Source organism: Leuresthes tenuis, unplaced genomic scaffold, assembly GCF_036924035.1.
Source record: "Leuresthes tenuis unplaced genomic scaffold, fLeuTen1.0.hap1 SCAF_2, whole genome shotgun sequence".
In the NCBI taxonomy this organism is placed as follows: domain Eukaryota; kingdom Metazoa; phylum Chordata; class Actinopteri; order Atheriniformes; family Atherinopsidae; genus Leuresthes; species Leuresthes tenuis.
In genome coordinates this window covers 8,404,020-8,419,110 of record NW_027325356.1, presented here as the reverse complement: position 1 = coordinate 8,419,110, position 15,091 = coordinate 8,404,020, and the positions used below count along the sequence as shown (strand labels likewise).

The 15,091-nt window shown below is 40.4% G+C and overlaps 1 protein-coding gene across 11 annotated transcripts in view; it reads left to right on the top strand.

Moving 5' to 3' along the window:
* Positions 1-15,091, top strand: part of neo1a (neogenin 1a) — a 158,631-nt gene that overhangs the window by 80,685 nt on the left and 62,855 nt on the right. For all 11 annotated transcript variants that reach the window (XM_072380082.1, XM_072380086.1, XM_072380080.1 and 8 more), the window contains exons 3-5: positions 1,261-1,536; positions 2,629-2,779; positions 14,344-14,480. In XM_072380082.1, coding sequence (XP_072236183.1) covers positions 1,261-1,536; positions 2,629-2,779; positions 14,344-14,480 — 564 coding nt within the window. The remainder of the gene's footprint in view (positions 1-1,260; positions 1,537-2,628; positions 2,780-14,343; positions 14,481-15,091) is intronic.

Genomic DNA, 15,091 nt, shown 5'->3' with positions numbered 1-15,091 from the left:
GAGTGAATCTAATCTAAATAATTCAGATGATCCTTTTTTTTTCTTCTCTGGCATGATTATACAGCAGGTGATTGGCAGCTCTGACACAAAAATATCAGCGCTGGCATCAGCTAAGCCCATATTAGCTGAACTGTTGTGTAGAGATATACTCAGAGAAGCTGTGCACATCAGCCTGGGCTAGGCGTGAGTGTGTAGCTGTTGGAGTCTTATCTAAAAGTGTGATTTACCCCAGAGCCACACTTGGCAGGGGATCGGAAGAGATGTCTGTTGCAGAAGGGGGGAAGATGCCAAATCATCACTCAGCAAGTCCTCAGCATCACTTCTTGCATAAAAGCACAGTTACGGGAGACAAAGTTGCGTTCGCAAACAGATAAACACACTCTGACGGCAGCCTTTTACTTTCATCCTCAGATGCACACATGTTTTTATTCAGTCATTTCTCTTTCACACACGTTACCAAGGAGACAACCACAGCCAGCCCAAAAACTCAAGAGGCCCTCCATGGTAATAACACAGCTTGATATAGTTTTAATGTTAGCTGTAGTGGCCTTTTTACCTTTTAAAAACAACAACTCTTCCTTCTGCTTGCTAATAAACCCAAGAATACCATCTGCAGTTTTACGCATTGTAAGTTGTTTTTAATTGAAGCTATTGTGTGCGATTGTTTTGAAAAAGCAGCCCGTGAGTGTTGGTTTCAGATCGATGGCTTCAGACGCAGGAAATGATTATTTTGTGTTGAGATGAAAGTCAGGATACAGCAGCACAAACAGCCTGTGGATGGAGCCTTTTTTAATTAGGGCCGTGTGTCTCCTGCTCTGCGTGGCAAATTAACATCACCATCGAGGACAAGTGGTTGTGCTAAACAAGTGTGTGTGGCTGGTTGTTTGTTTGATCATTTGTGCGCAAGAGATTGGGGTAGATGGGGTCGACTTTTTGGCTTCTGAAACTCCTGATAGCAAGACATTGATTTCAGAATGCTGTATACTGTGTTTTATACCTGCTTGAGATGCAACGTCAAGGTCTGGGATCCATCTATTAATTTTTCCAATTGGCTACATGGTAACTAAAGTTGAAAGTTAAATTGAGTGAATGTTAAACAGGCTTACTGGTACAAGATTCCTTCACATTACTCTAAAAAAGAGTTTTTACAAAAGCAAATATTCTGAATAATATCGTAATTTCTCTCATCTGTTCATGACTTTTACTTTGACATTTAAATAAGTTATTGGTATTTTACATCTTTGTCTTGCTGTCTTCCAGGGATGCCCAGGTTCGCCAGCCAACCGTCGCCAGCCGCTGTGCATCTAGGCGACAGTCAGGTAATGGCATGTGAGGTCAACTCAGATCTGGTGCCCTTCGCCCGCTGGGAGAAAGATCGACAATTGCTGGAGCTGAGCAGCAGGCTGATACAGCTGCCCAGCGGAGCTCTGGTTATCAGCAATGCCTCGGAGGCTGACGCTGGCCTCTACCGCTGTCTGGTGGAAAATGTGGGCTCTTCCAAGTCCAGTGACGAGGCGCAGCTTCAGACGCTACCAGGTAATGTCAAAAATTGAAATGATATCCACTATGAATTGATATTTGAGTCCTCTTTTTAATGACAATATGTGTGGTTTTCTTGTCACAAAGGATGATATCCATTTGAAATATTTAGGATGTTTTGGACACTGTTGTGTTATATAAAAGTGAAGATTTATCCTGCTGATCCTCAGTGGTTACCTGTTACAAACATTTAATGAAAAGTCTTTAGGGTGTATTGTCCAGTGCATCATTTAATTACAGAGATATGCAATGTCTTCTCAGGGTTAATAATTACCTTCTAACATGAAGAGACCTGTCTGACTGGAGTGAAAAATAGTTGATGGCCAAAAGGAGTGGGCCAAATCCCAGTTGCTCCATCAGTGATACAACAGTAACTCAGTTGTAGCACAAAAGGAGTCTGAATTCCATTGTGTCAGGGTCTCATCATGCCCCTTTATTTACTGAGTTGTTAAGCACCAGGCTCCTGCCAGCACAGAGAAGATATTAGAGGCCGTAAATCAGACTTCAACAAGACCCCGGCGGGGTCCTCATCCTCTGTATGGCTCCTCCACGGATGTGTTGGAGAAGCAAATAGTTGGGAGTATACAGGAGAAAAACTCATAAAGCTGTCTGAGGAAATGGAAAGAAAATTAGTTTGGATGAAACCAGATGTTGAAACTACACAAGCACATTTCTGATTAGAAAGTCACAACAAATCAGACAGAGATCAGTGCAATGCGAGTATTTCCAGTGAGAGACAATAAAAGGGAGATTCATACACATTGTTTTTCATTCACTGAGCTTTTTAGAGTTAATTGATGTTAAAAAAAAGTTGCTGTAGGCTTTTGCATGTGTTTGATCACTTTGATCTGCCCCATCATTTAGTTACAGCTGGAGCAGAGCACTTTTAACCCCTGCAGATAGTGAGCTGTGTCATTAATTGTCTAACCATTCATGCTTTGGGTGTCAGAAGTTGCTGCCCACTATACATGGCTTCTTTTGATGTTTTTAAGATTGATGACTCCTGTAAAACAGTTGGTTGAACTTAACTCATCCCACCCTTAACTTCAGCTTTAACCCTGACCTTTTTTTTCTTTTCTCATACCTAAGAAATTGGAGAAGAGAGGAAGCTGGAGTTCCTGGTGCAGCCTGTTTCTGTGGTAAAGGTGATGGGTGCCAGTGTTTTGCTACCATGTGTGGTCACAGGTTATCCTACGCCACAAATCCGTTGGATGTTTGGAGACAAGCTGCTGGAAGAAAGGTATGAGCATGTTATTTTCTCCTCTGAAGAAATAAAAAGACATATTGAAGGCTTTCTCGGGGGCATCTCTTTTCTCGCACTCATGTAGAAGCTGCTGTTGCCCTTCAAACCCACTTTTCACAATCTCTTGATACAGAAACAAGCCAATAATAGCTGGCAGTTTCTGTAAAGCCATGCACCACTATGCTCAGCTTTCCCTAGTTTATACTCATCCGTAGCTTTGACAAGCAGCAGAAACTGTAATGTACTGCTTCTATGCATCATGTAGCCCTGAAAACAAAACTGATATTCCTGGCGCTTGCTCCTGAAGGTGTTAATGCTTTCCTGCCACTGTTGCCCAGAGAGCCCCACAGGGAGACCTCGATGTGCCAGCGGAGCCACTTCCTTTGGGAGACCAGTCTGCTGGGTCGCAAGCTGAGAGAAGGTTCACAAATAAAGAGCCAAGGCAGACTGTCACAGCGCCTGTGCTCCCACCTCTCCAGCTCTCATTAGCTCAGGCGATGCAGCTCAAACTCCTCAGAGAGAATTGCACTGGACGTGGGAAATTTGATTCTCACCAATTAAGAAAGCACTTTGTTTACCCAACCCCTTTGTGCCAATCCTGCAGTATAATAACGCAGCAAATTGTAGGGTCAACAGAACATAGCTAAAATAGAGCTAATTTATCTCAATCCAGCTCAGTATGGGATTTCTGCCTTAAGTGAAATTAAATGTAAGGTCACCACATTGTTAACCACAAAGCTCCAGTGTAGTGTGAGCGAGAATGTCATTAGTCCGTCGAGCCGATAGTTCGAAGCACAGCTCCACATCTCAAGTTAAATGTCTGTAATGTAGTAGAATCGTATGCGAGTGTTCTGACCTCCAAAGGGAGCTGGCTGAAATGGTACTTATTAATCTACCTTGTATTAATTAGAAAATAATATCCAGCATGAATACCCACCCCCCTTGGGTTTCAGAGTTGGTAATTAGCCAGCATACTGAGCAATCAGGGAAGGGTGATATTGAAGAGGACCCCCAATGCTCCTGCCTCCAGAGCTGAAACGGATTGTGTGGTAAATACATTTCCAAGACAGTGCTCTGATTTTCGTACGACATTGACAATTAAAAAAAATTCAGAGGAATTGTCATTTTATTCTCCTTGAGAGTCTCCTTTCTCTCTTTGGCATTAGATCAGAGAAAGAAGAGCTGCCGTCAATTTAAAATGAGTGAGCCACCGCAGTGGAAGGGAGGTAGAAAGCGGAATCTGTTAAGAGTGTCTAATTGGTCTTTGGTGCACAGCACAGATCTTGAAAGTGGGGAGACTGAAGCTGCATACATGAGATGAAAGTTGATGGAAACGTGTCGGCGACAGCGTCTTAAAGCAGGGTGACTCACTGACAGCAGCGATTGCTACATTAAGCCCCTGCGGTTGATGCTTCAACTTAGTTGGGTTTCTTGTTTTCTCTCTGAGGGCGAGTTCACAAATAAACAACAACCCACTGGTTATCTGCAGACATGAAGAAAACAGTTGACGCTACGTAAGTGCAACATTTGAGAGGCTTTACAAGATGTTGATTGTTGAAAGTCTACATTTGAAGTAGTTCTTTGCCAGACATTCCTCTCAGCATAACACCTCAGCGTTCTGGTGTTTAATGGAGTCTTTCTCCGACTTTTTGCTGTAGTTGCTCTGCTTTGTGTTGTGCAGCTGGTCCGACCATGCGAGAGATGTAGGAGTGGATTCAAGGACTCAAAGTTCAGTTTGGCTTTTGCCCGTTTTGTTTGAAAAGTACCTGGATAGTAGCCTGCATAACGGAGAAGGATTTACCATCCAATGTTGGAAATTTTCCTTTGGCTCTGATTTAGTGGAATATTCAGTTGGGGTTGATCGACAATCACGATTGCACTCCAGCTGCAAATACGTTTGACTGTGTCTGTACCGGGGCCATTTCTGGCCAGTTTGCGTCTTTGCACACCAAATGATATTTTCCTTTAAACAATACATGATTACAATATGTAATATTTGATGAAGCAGTTGTTTTTGATAACATTATATAGTTATATATTTACATTCAATGTTGGTGGTGAGGCTTTTAAAAAACAATGTTTCAGTCTGTTTGATGAATAAACAGGTTTGCAGTCAAATTCATTTAGAGTTAGAAGTTTGTTTCATTCAAACTCTATTGTTAGACTTGTATCAAAGATCTTTGTTGTGGCTGCATTCCTTTTTTAAAAAGAAGAAGGCAGAACATAGTTATGAAAGGAGATAGAAGACTAATAGTGGCATCGTTGGCAAAGTATTTTGTACTTGTTAGGGATTCTCATCTCATGAACTAACAATTTTTAATGAAAATCATCCAATCCCAAACCAATGAAAGTTCAATTTAAACAAATCCAGATTTAACATTTAAACAGGTTAAATCACAATAAGTGGGATCTTGATTCTGAAGCTTTCCTGGTTTTTCAGGCTGTATCCAATGATAGCAGCTTTGTGTCGGACTGAGATTCTGCTGCAGAGTGACTTCAGGTCTTTTATTTGTTTATATTTTAATATGACACCTTTAAGGATATAGTTAAAAACGCTGTTCTTCAACGGTCTTTTAACAATGTACCGTATGAATAATGTCTTTCATAAGCTGGATTTATGTCTCATGTCCTTGTAGACTCTCGTTATATGCTATCCATAATCTGTTCGACAGAAATTGGTCTTTTGTTTGTAACACTTTTCTGTTTTGTCAGTTTGATCATGTATTGTGCAAAGAAGGACTAGAAAAAACTGCCTCGGTTCTCCACAAACTGAACACGGACAAAAACAAGCTATTGTCGAAGCTGGTGCTCCTTATTTGTTGGCTTGGAATTTTATCCGATGGATCATTGTATTGTTTTAAACATGCAGCATCATGCAACTTCTGTATTTTGATTGAATGATTTATATTGCAGTCTCTATCACTCAAGGGTTTATTCTGCTGTGGGGTGCAGTTTATGTATTCATCACTGTCTGGATCCTTGCCTCAAATGAATTGAGGCTCTGATCAGGTCTATTGCCAAGGACACCAACCTCGCCATTTATTTAGATTAGGCCCAACACTGAGTTATTTAGTTAACATGTTTTCTCAGCAAGTACCCTGTATGTCATAGGCCTTTATATTTCTTCTATGTGCTGGTCCTGATGACACTCATGAAAAGGACAGTCATCTTTTGTTCTTGGGAGTATCACTCTATCACCTAATAGAATTCCCCAGCAGTCAATAAAATGGATGAATTATGCATGACGGCCAGCAACAGGGAATTGACAGAGCATGTAAATCAACCCTCTTCCAAAGCCTCCGAGTTGTCTGTCTTCTCGCACTCATTTAAATACGATTGTGTATATTACATTTACTTTGGCATGAAGAGAGAGGAGCTCGGTGTGCGAGATTTGTTCACAGAAGGACTGCACTGCAACCTTGCTGCGTAAGTGCAGCATATAAAACCACATCTTACCTTCCTGGCTTGGTTGTTTCCAGGTGAGACTATACACTCATATAAATGCAGAGCTGTACTTCTGTTCATGGGAAGTCTTTATTTGTGTGCGCTGTCACGGGAGACCAGAGCGACACGAAGAAAAGGAAAAATGGCTCTTTACTCAGTTGCTCAGGCATCAGTTTATTATTGTTTAACAGCAAGAATTGTTTATGATGGAGGGGTTGAATTCAAATTGTGGAAGTTCTTGTGGAAGATCTTCAACCTGATAATCCAACAAACAATTGCACGATTAGAGTACTTAGAGTAATAGTACCTGCCCCCCCTCAGATTTCTATCTGGTAGCAGCGAAAATGGGGATAGATGTTTAGTTTTTTTCAGGGTGTAGCTACAAGGAAAGCAGACGATATATTATCAGTACATACAAGTTTCTTCTGTGGAGAAAGTTTGAAAAAATATATTTGGATTTTACATTATTAAGATATTAAAAGTTTGAATAAATTCCAGTCATTTCACACCTAATGTGGAATCCCATCTTTAAATATTTTGGATATAAAGATCTGATAAATAAATATTGTTTTTCGACATAACTACAACCACAACATTTTTCAATTCAATTTAATTCAATTCAGTTGCTTTATTCAGTTGGGGGTTTATATAGCGGCAAATTAGAACAAACGGCATCTCAAGGCACTTCAAAGATACAATTCAATTCAAGCCAATCATAATCCAATCAAATCCAATTCCTACATATAGTCAATTTAAAGTAGTAGCCTTGCTAAGGAAACCAACAGAGTGCACCAAAATTGCTCTTCGATCCAGTCTTGCATCCAGAACTCCCTTTTAACAGGAAGAAACTTCTAGCAGAACCATTGTCGATCGTTACTATCTCAAACAGTGTCACATGGTAGCTTATTTTAATGAAATGAAAAAGTGAATTATTTTATCAGTGTCTACCTTTGCTTTTACACCCGTATAGTCAAAATGTATGAATATTAAAAGTAAAACTTCAATGTCTTACCCCGTGTTGTCGTGAAATTGCCAGAGCACAACAGAGGTTTTGCAGTGCCTTGGCTTTTAATGATGTGGAATTCAAACCGCTAGCACTTAAATAAACGTTAGAAGAGGCACACTGAAGAATTTAAAAGACAGCATTCCTGAGCAAGGACCACTTCCTTGTAAATTTCTATCTAAGCTAGCACTCCTTCAGATGCAATCATCCATAATTTTCTGCTGTTTTAAATGCAATCATCACGTGGCATTCAACTGTCTAACCTGCTCTGTTCTCCTTCTGCATTTTAAGCGCTGCTGCATTGTGGCCCCCCCCCCCAACACAATAAAAGCTTTTCTTTTCTTTGATTTGCTTTGCTTTCTTTTTTTATTTTTTATTCAGTTTATTTTCCCTAAACAATTTTATAACGCTCTGCACTCTGCTATTGCTCTTTGTTATTTTGTAATTGTACAGAAAATGGCCATTGCAATAAAATGTTTGTAGTGAAACTGAGCCGGGTGTGAATTACTTTTTGATTTTCTTTAACATAACTAAACTGTGGACTGGCTTTTGATACAACTGCTCTCTCTAAGTGCTGCTATGGTTGTAAATGTGGAGGCAGAACATCAGAAATGCTTAACATATCGTCAAGCAGTTTATATTGGACTGGATCCGGTTTTCTACGTGTACCAAACAAAATGTAGATTAAAAAATCCTAGATTCGATCTCTTCTGTCAATCAGTCAGAAGAAAATAGATGAATAGTCAAGTGAGCAGTTAAAATGCTTGATACATGATCCATGAAATGAAAACTTGAGCTATTTTGGTTTCCTAAAACCTGAAACCTACATTAGACATGGCATCTTTTTCTTTATTCTGAGGGCAGCTGTACCATTAAGTGACTGAATGATGTCACAGGTGTTTTTCCGTAACGTTTAGAGATAACAGACTGACTTGGTTAGACCTAGAAACATCACTTTCAACATGGCACGAGTGTAAGTTGCAGTAGTCATGTAAACTGAGAGATGCACAGCAGAAGTCGGTTAATTTGGCTTTTGCTCAGCTGACAAATTGTGTTGTTAGATGGATAAATAACATCACTGAGCAAATTTCTCTCCTCCATGGTTTTACCTGTGATGATTGGCTACAGCACCATTTTATTTTTCCCTTCACATTATCTGAGCCAAATTAACAAAGTAAAGTAGTTTAAAAGCATTTGAGGTGCATCCGAAGTGGCTCTCAGTCTGATTTTGTGCCGATATTTTTTCATTTCTCCCACTCATCGCTGTTTTGTTTAACACAATGCTCCATATTTGTGAGCTTGATATGAGTTTTATGGCAAAATGACACGGTCTTAGAAGATTTTAACTCAACAAGAACATAGTTTGTGCTTCTCGATGTGAATTTGTTCTGGCAATATGACATGCTTCTTTGAGAAAACTGTGATTCTTTGAGAATTGGAGTGATAAACCTTCCATGATTTACTGTCCAGTCTCGTGTGAATGGCAAAGATCACTGCAGCACTTTCATGTTTTCATGAAGCGGTGGACAAATTCTTAATTACAATTCTGTTGCTTTAACAGATCGATTAAGCCATTGCTGTTGTATATCTTATGTCTGGGAAAGGCTCTTATGAGAGAGGCTGGCTTGTGCAGTATACATCCAGGAAATAAAAGTCTTCACTTACACAGGGAGCCCATATTGTTTGAATTCTACTCAGGAACTCAAATTTCTTCAACATTGGTAGAATCCTAGATTGTTGCAGCGGAGGGTAAAGGAGCAGCTCTGTTGGCATGTACTGCAGAGAAAACAAGACAAGCAACAAGGGTTGTCTGGCAGTGCAGCATGGCATGTCTCTTTGTAGGATGTCTGTTCGTCTCACTGGCTTTACTCAAAGCATGTTTTCTGTCGCAACATCTATTCTTTTCTGCTTTTTGCCCATAATGTTATTTTTGTTGTCAAGTAGGAACAGATGAGATGAACACACTAGAGTTAGAGTAATTTACTTCTAAAACTGTGGCAGCTTTAGAGAAAGAAGAACTTATGGTGTGAGACTTTATACGCAGATTGGCTGTGCATTGTCTCTCACCTGCAGCACTTCACTGTGCCTCTTCACCAGACATTATGTCTGAGTGTGTCCTATTTAAAGGCTTTATAGCTGGGTGGAGTATAGCTTTGTGGGTGTGACACAACGTGGGGCACATAGGATTCATGTGGCTTTGAGGACCCGCATAATGCAACAGACCCATCTTACAAGATATTATACAAGTTGTGGACTGCGGGCTCCATTGTGCTATGCAGTAATCATTTTATTCTTGGGGACCCTTGTAAGGGGAAAAGGCAAATAAAGTCAGGTATGCAGGAGTTGTTTTTGTCTCAAAGGCCTTGCATTACGAGCCAGAGGAAAACAAAAATGTTTTCATGGCTGAGTCACTTGAGAAGCTCCCGTCTAAGCGGTTGGCACCAGGTTGTTTTTCATTAATCTTATGTACATTTCCATTTTGTTTATTCATTCATTTATTTCCACAGCTGCTCTGACTTCCTATCTCCATTTTGTTTCTCCATTTTCAATCCTCACATTTCAAATACTGAACTCTTATTTGAGCCAGTTATTTCAGCTCTTTCTCTGTAAAATGAAATCCCACAGCTTACTTTACACCTTGAGCATGTTTCAAATCCATGGAACTGGTTATTTTTTTTGGTCGAAAAAGAGAAGTTCACTTTGAACCACAAAATTTTCAATTGCAGCGCAAGCACACCCATAAAGGGAGGGAGAGGAAATCAAAATGAGATTTTATGTAAACAGGCAAAAATGATGGCAAGAAGTATCAAACAAGTAGAAGTTTAGAGATTTCCTCTCTTTCCATTCAAAACATATCCACTTTAAGTTTGTGACAGCTGAGAGTCCACCTGTTTTCCCGAGTGTGCCTCACATAGTCACCCCTTCACGTCCACTGTCAGAGCACTGATTGCTCCGTGCCGACATGCTGTTCTACCTCCATCAAACACACACACACACACTCAGTTCCTCAGTGATGTGCAGCCTCCCTTCAACACTGACCTTGCTACCAGTCTCCGTTATGGAGGGCTGAGTCACCACTCATAGCAAAATGGCCCTCTCAACAATATTTTGAGTAACAGGAGTATTTCACAAATCTTAGCTGAATATAATGCCATTATAGGACAATGTACATCATGACAAGAACAATGTGGAAGGTTTTAGCTGTAAGGCAATTAACAACATTACTACATTACTACTGGTCTGCCACTTGAATTTAATGAAGTAAATTGATGAGAGGCTCTCATTGTAAACTAAATACAGAGAGTGTTTCCCATTTCTTAAACAACCACGTTTAAAGACACATCCTGAGGTTCTGAAAAATACATTTCAGAAGGGTCGAATTGTATTGGTCTGCTCCAACAAAGCAACTAAGGAGATTGCTGAAAGCACTAAAAAAAGGTTGGAAACACGTTATTAACACTTGGAAGGATGGGGGTGAAACATAATCCTTCATAGAAGAAATGTGGTTGAAGGAACATCTCTAACGATCACGATTAGAGCTCTGTTAAAGGTTTGGTCAAATGAGAAACCGCAAGATATTTGGATTAAATAGCTGTGTAGCGTTAAAAAGACAGTTTATCCATAAAAATAAAAAAGTCCTCCATTTGTTAGGATGCATGATGATTCGATTTTTTAGCAGTGGAAAAAGGTCATGTGGTCTGATGGGTCCAGATTTACTCGGTTGTAGAGTGATGGGAGCATCAGGGTAAGAAGAGCTCGTTCCTACCGTACAAACCTGTGGAGCCAGCATTATGATCTGAGGTTGCTTCAGTTGGTCAGGTCTACATTCAGCAATGTTATGTGCTAAAATAAAAAAAGAAATGAGGTCAACTTACTGCCCATAAAGTATACTCAAATGACTGTTTTTCTATCAATTAAGTTTTGTCTTCCTTGATGGCTGGGGCATATGCCAAGATGACAACATCAGAATTAATTGGGCTCAAATTGTGAAAGAGTGGTTCAGGGTGTATAATTTTCTTACATGAATTGGCCACCAGACTTTAAGCCCATCGAGAATCTTTGGTATGTGCTAGAGAAGACTTTACCAACACTCCTACCATATTAATACAAGGCCTTTGCTAAAGATGAACGCAGCTGCGAACAGAAACGAAGGGTGTGACTTTTCATTAGCTTATCGAAATGAGTCACTAAAAATGTGGGTTTTTTTCAGGCCTAGCTGTGCTTTCACCTTCTAGTCTTTATGTTGCTTGCGTGTGAGTGCTTACACGTGCGCTTTTGCTCTTTTGAAACAAGAGAAACAGTGACGGTGGGTATGGAGTGCTAATTTAACATTTCTGTTGAAGTGAATGCAGCTTTTGCAATTTTAAAGTGGAGCCTAATTTCCAACCACCTCCTAAGAATCCTCAGCTAATGAACAAGAAATCTATCAAGTCCTGACCAGAAACCTTGTTGTCGTTTATTTAAATAACCCCAAGTGGAGACGGAGTGCAGAAGGTCTTCTGCTCCCTCCCTCATGGAAATATAGCAGTATTCCCTGTACAAGTGAGCACTTTAGCCCCTTCAGTTAGAGTTGAGGTGCTTGTGGTACACAGAATGAGAAATAAACTGACTGTTTCACATGTGTATGTTTTTCTTTCAAATACAAAAGGGAGCAGTCAAAGCCTTTTAAGGAGCACACAGCAGAGAAGGCCAAGAGTCTAAATAGTTGTCCTGGTGAGCCAAACTGCAGGAATGTCTGGCACAACAAACTCCAAAAGATTGTTTTATTCAGTAGGAACTCTACATGTAGAGCATCAAAACAAAGTGAGCCATTCTCTCTCACATGCGTAGGGGAAATAATACATTTTTTTCTTTCTTTTTTTTTAATAAATATATATACAGCAATTCTGATACTTTCTGCAGTCTGGAACAACAGAAAAGGCAGCTGTTTGCTTTATGCCATCCCGCTTTTCCCAGTTTAAGGTCTCAGGGCGTTTTCGATCAGACTTTCTGCTGAGTGCACTCTTTTTTTGCGTGTGTTTCCTTTATTGCACAGCATATTGCTGTCAAAATGTGCATGCCGTTCTGTTTGTTGTTTTCAGACTTTTGGGATCTTGGACTAACTCGTGTTTCTTGTCAGCCTAAATAGGTTGACATGGCTCTCTTGATCTGACTTCGTAAACCTGCTCCTAGCCTGGAGTATTTCAGATTTGTTGTGAATGGCTGGTTGCCGTGAGTTCATATATGAGGTGGCTTCTCTAGAATTTCTGTTATGTAAATGCTTTTTCAGCTTTATCATCGGCTGCAGTTGTGCAGTTACTGACAAAAATAATCTACATTTGTGATATGTACAGAACTGCAGCACAACTCCATCAATTCAATTGAAGTATAAAACCCCACAAAACAGTGCATCTGCTATTGTTATTGTATTTAATTATATGAAACTGAAACTGCTGAAACTATCAAATGACTGCGGCTAGTGTTGAAATCTAGCTTTCCCCCACAGTGCAACTGAAACAGTGATGTCATTTTGGTAACAGCAGGTCGAGTGCCACTCGAATGCTCCATTCCAGCACAGGCAGACAGGCAGATGGTATCGCAGACCAATGCTACCAAACTAGGATTTGTCATGAAGAGAGACGGAGCCCATGTGGAAGCCTATCCAGCCTAGTCAGCAGATTGTTTCTAAATAAATTCCCCTACAGGATTGAGTTGTCTTCCTCGGTGCACTCTTTACCTCTACATGTATCCCCACTCAGTGCAATGTCTTGTTAGCTGTGGCTCTCTTTGGAATTTTATTTTCAGCTGCCCTGCTGAGGCCACTCTTCTCACTTCCTCTGTTTCTCCCTTGCTGAACGCAGAGTTCCCTCTCTAAGCTATTGATCGCCGTTTTCTTTCCTCTCAGCCTTCCCATACTTTAGTGCTTGCTGAATCAAGCCAGAACTTGGCCACAGATTGCATCCCTTTGGGTCTATAGGGAAAATGAAAGCTGTTTAGAATTGAGGGTCACGGGTTCAGGGGGAGGTTATATAAATATATGTGTGGTTATATTTTGGGATTGAGCATAAACAGTCGAAAAATAGATATTTAAGACTGTGCAGTAATCTTGCTCTCTAATAATGATTATTCTGTTCCCAGTCTGTGAGTTCTACCTCAAACTTCTCTGTGTTGCATCAAGTAAATGTATGTTTTAATAGATTTAAACTGAATATTTAGATTGTAATTGAAAGACAGCATATTTGATTTCAAATGTTGCATAGCGTCCTAGTGAAGAGCATTTAAAACCTTTGAGAAAAGGAAACCATTCAATATGCTTAGTGCTGGAAGCATCTGCAGAAACATTATGATGCTCGAGTTTTTAATATGGACTGGAGTGCTTTGAGTATGATTCATGTTTGGGCTACTATACAGATGCATGTCCCCCAGTTGTTTAACAGCTGATGAAAGAAAATGAAAACATTTGTTTAAGCCATGAAACAACAGCAGCATTGCCAGTGTATACACTACACAGACTCGCACAGCACTGTATAGTCTTAAGGGATAGCTACACAATAAAACATGAAGACATCTGTCCTGGCACATTCATTTTTCAAAAGCACCGGATTGCAAGGCAACACAGATTACGAAATGTTACGTTTCTATTCCTACCTGACCCTTGTTACAGTATATGACAACATATTCAAATCCAGACTTTTCTGCATTTGAATTCATGACCATTGAAGTATTTTGGCTGGGTTTTTTTTTGGTCAGGGCGGTTTGGTCTGCTTTTAGCATATTTTATTCATTCAGAGAGTAGGTGTGAGGTGACAGAGCAAAGAAATGAGGACAAAATGTGGAGTCAAACTAAGGTCAGTAGGGAAGCATGAAGCTCCAGAGAATGCACCCATTACCTCAGAACGACATGAGTGAAAGGGGAATGCCTTTCATGTAAGTGGGCCTGTCACGACTTTTTACATATTTAGAAAGGTTATGAAAAATGACATTGCAGCTTAAGTTCAACTCTATCCAGACGATGCTATATGAGGATCAGCCTGAGAGCTCCTACACTGGGTGCTGACAGCCAAATAAAGGTCACTGAATTTAAAGCAAAAAAGAAAGCATACGTTAAGTCTAATTCCTTTCTTTTTGTTTTCAGTGAGGGTCGTGTGGAAGTGGCGGGAGGCGGCAGTCTTCAGATTTCCAATCTCACAGAGGATGATGCCGGCATCTACACCTGCGTGGCGGATAATTCCAACACCACCATTGAAGCGCAGGCACAGCTCACAGTACAAGGTAAATTATTGTCCTCTCACTTCTTCTGCTCTCTGTCCTATGACAAAAGGTAAAAGCTGGGATAGCCAGGTGAAGCAGTTCTCAGGGGCACAAACACAATGTCATTTAAGCCAGATGCACGGATCAAAACCGATAACTCCAATCAGGACGTAGCACAGGGTTTGAATCATCGTGCCATGCTCACAAATCAGCCAGTATGTGAACATGTTGGTGGCTTTATTGTTTGGAGTTAACGAGAGACGGTACAAGCTGAATGAGTGCACAAATTAGAAAGTAGTGAGAAGCAGTGGCAAGTGAAGGTTGCATTAGTTACTAAGGAGATGAGCTGAGTCTCTTTTGGTCTGACATAACTCTCAGACCATCCTTCCATCAGTGAAAACTGTCTCATTTCATCATGTTATATTTTGGAATGAGTTCAAAGCCCCCTGGACTTATATCCCAGACATGAAAGAAAGTTGAGAGTTTAATTTGATAGGAAATGAAACAGGCTGCATTTCTTGCATGCAAACTCTGCAGAGGTGGAGGAGCACAGCCACATAAATGCCATGTTGAGATCTGTCTCAGGCTATGAAAGAGGACATGTGCTTGGAGACACAGAGGTGATGCTGACA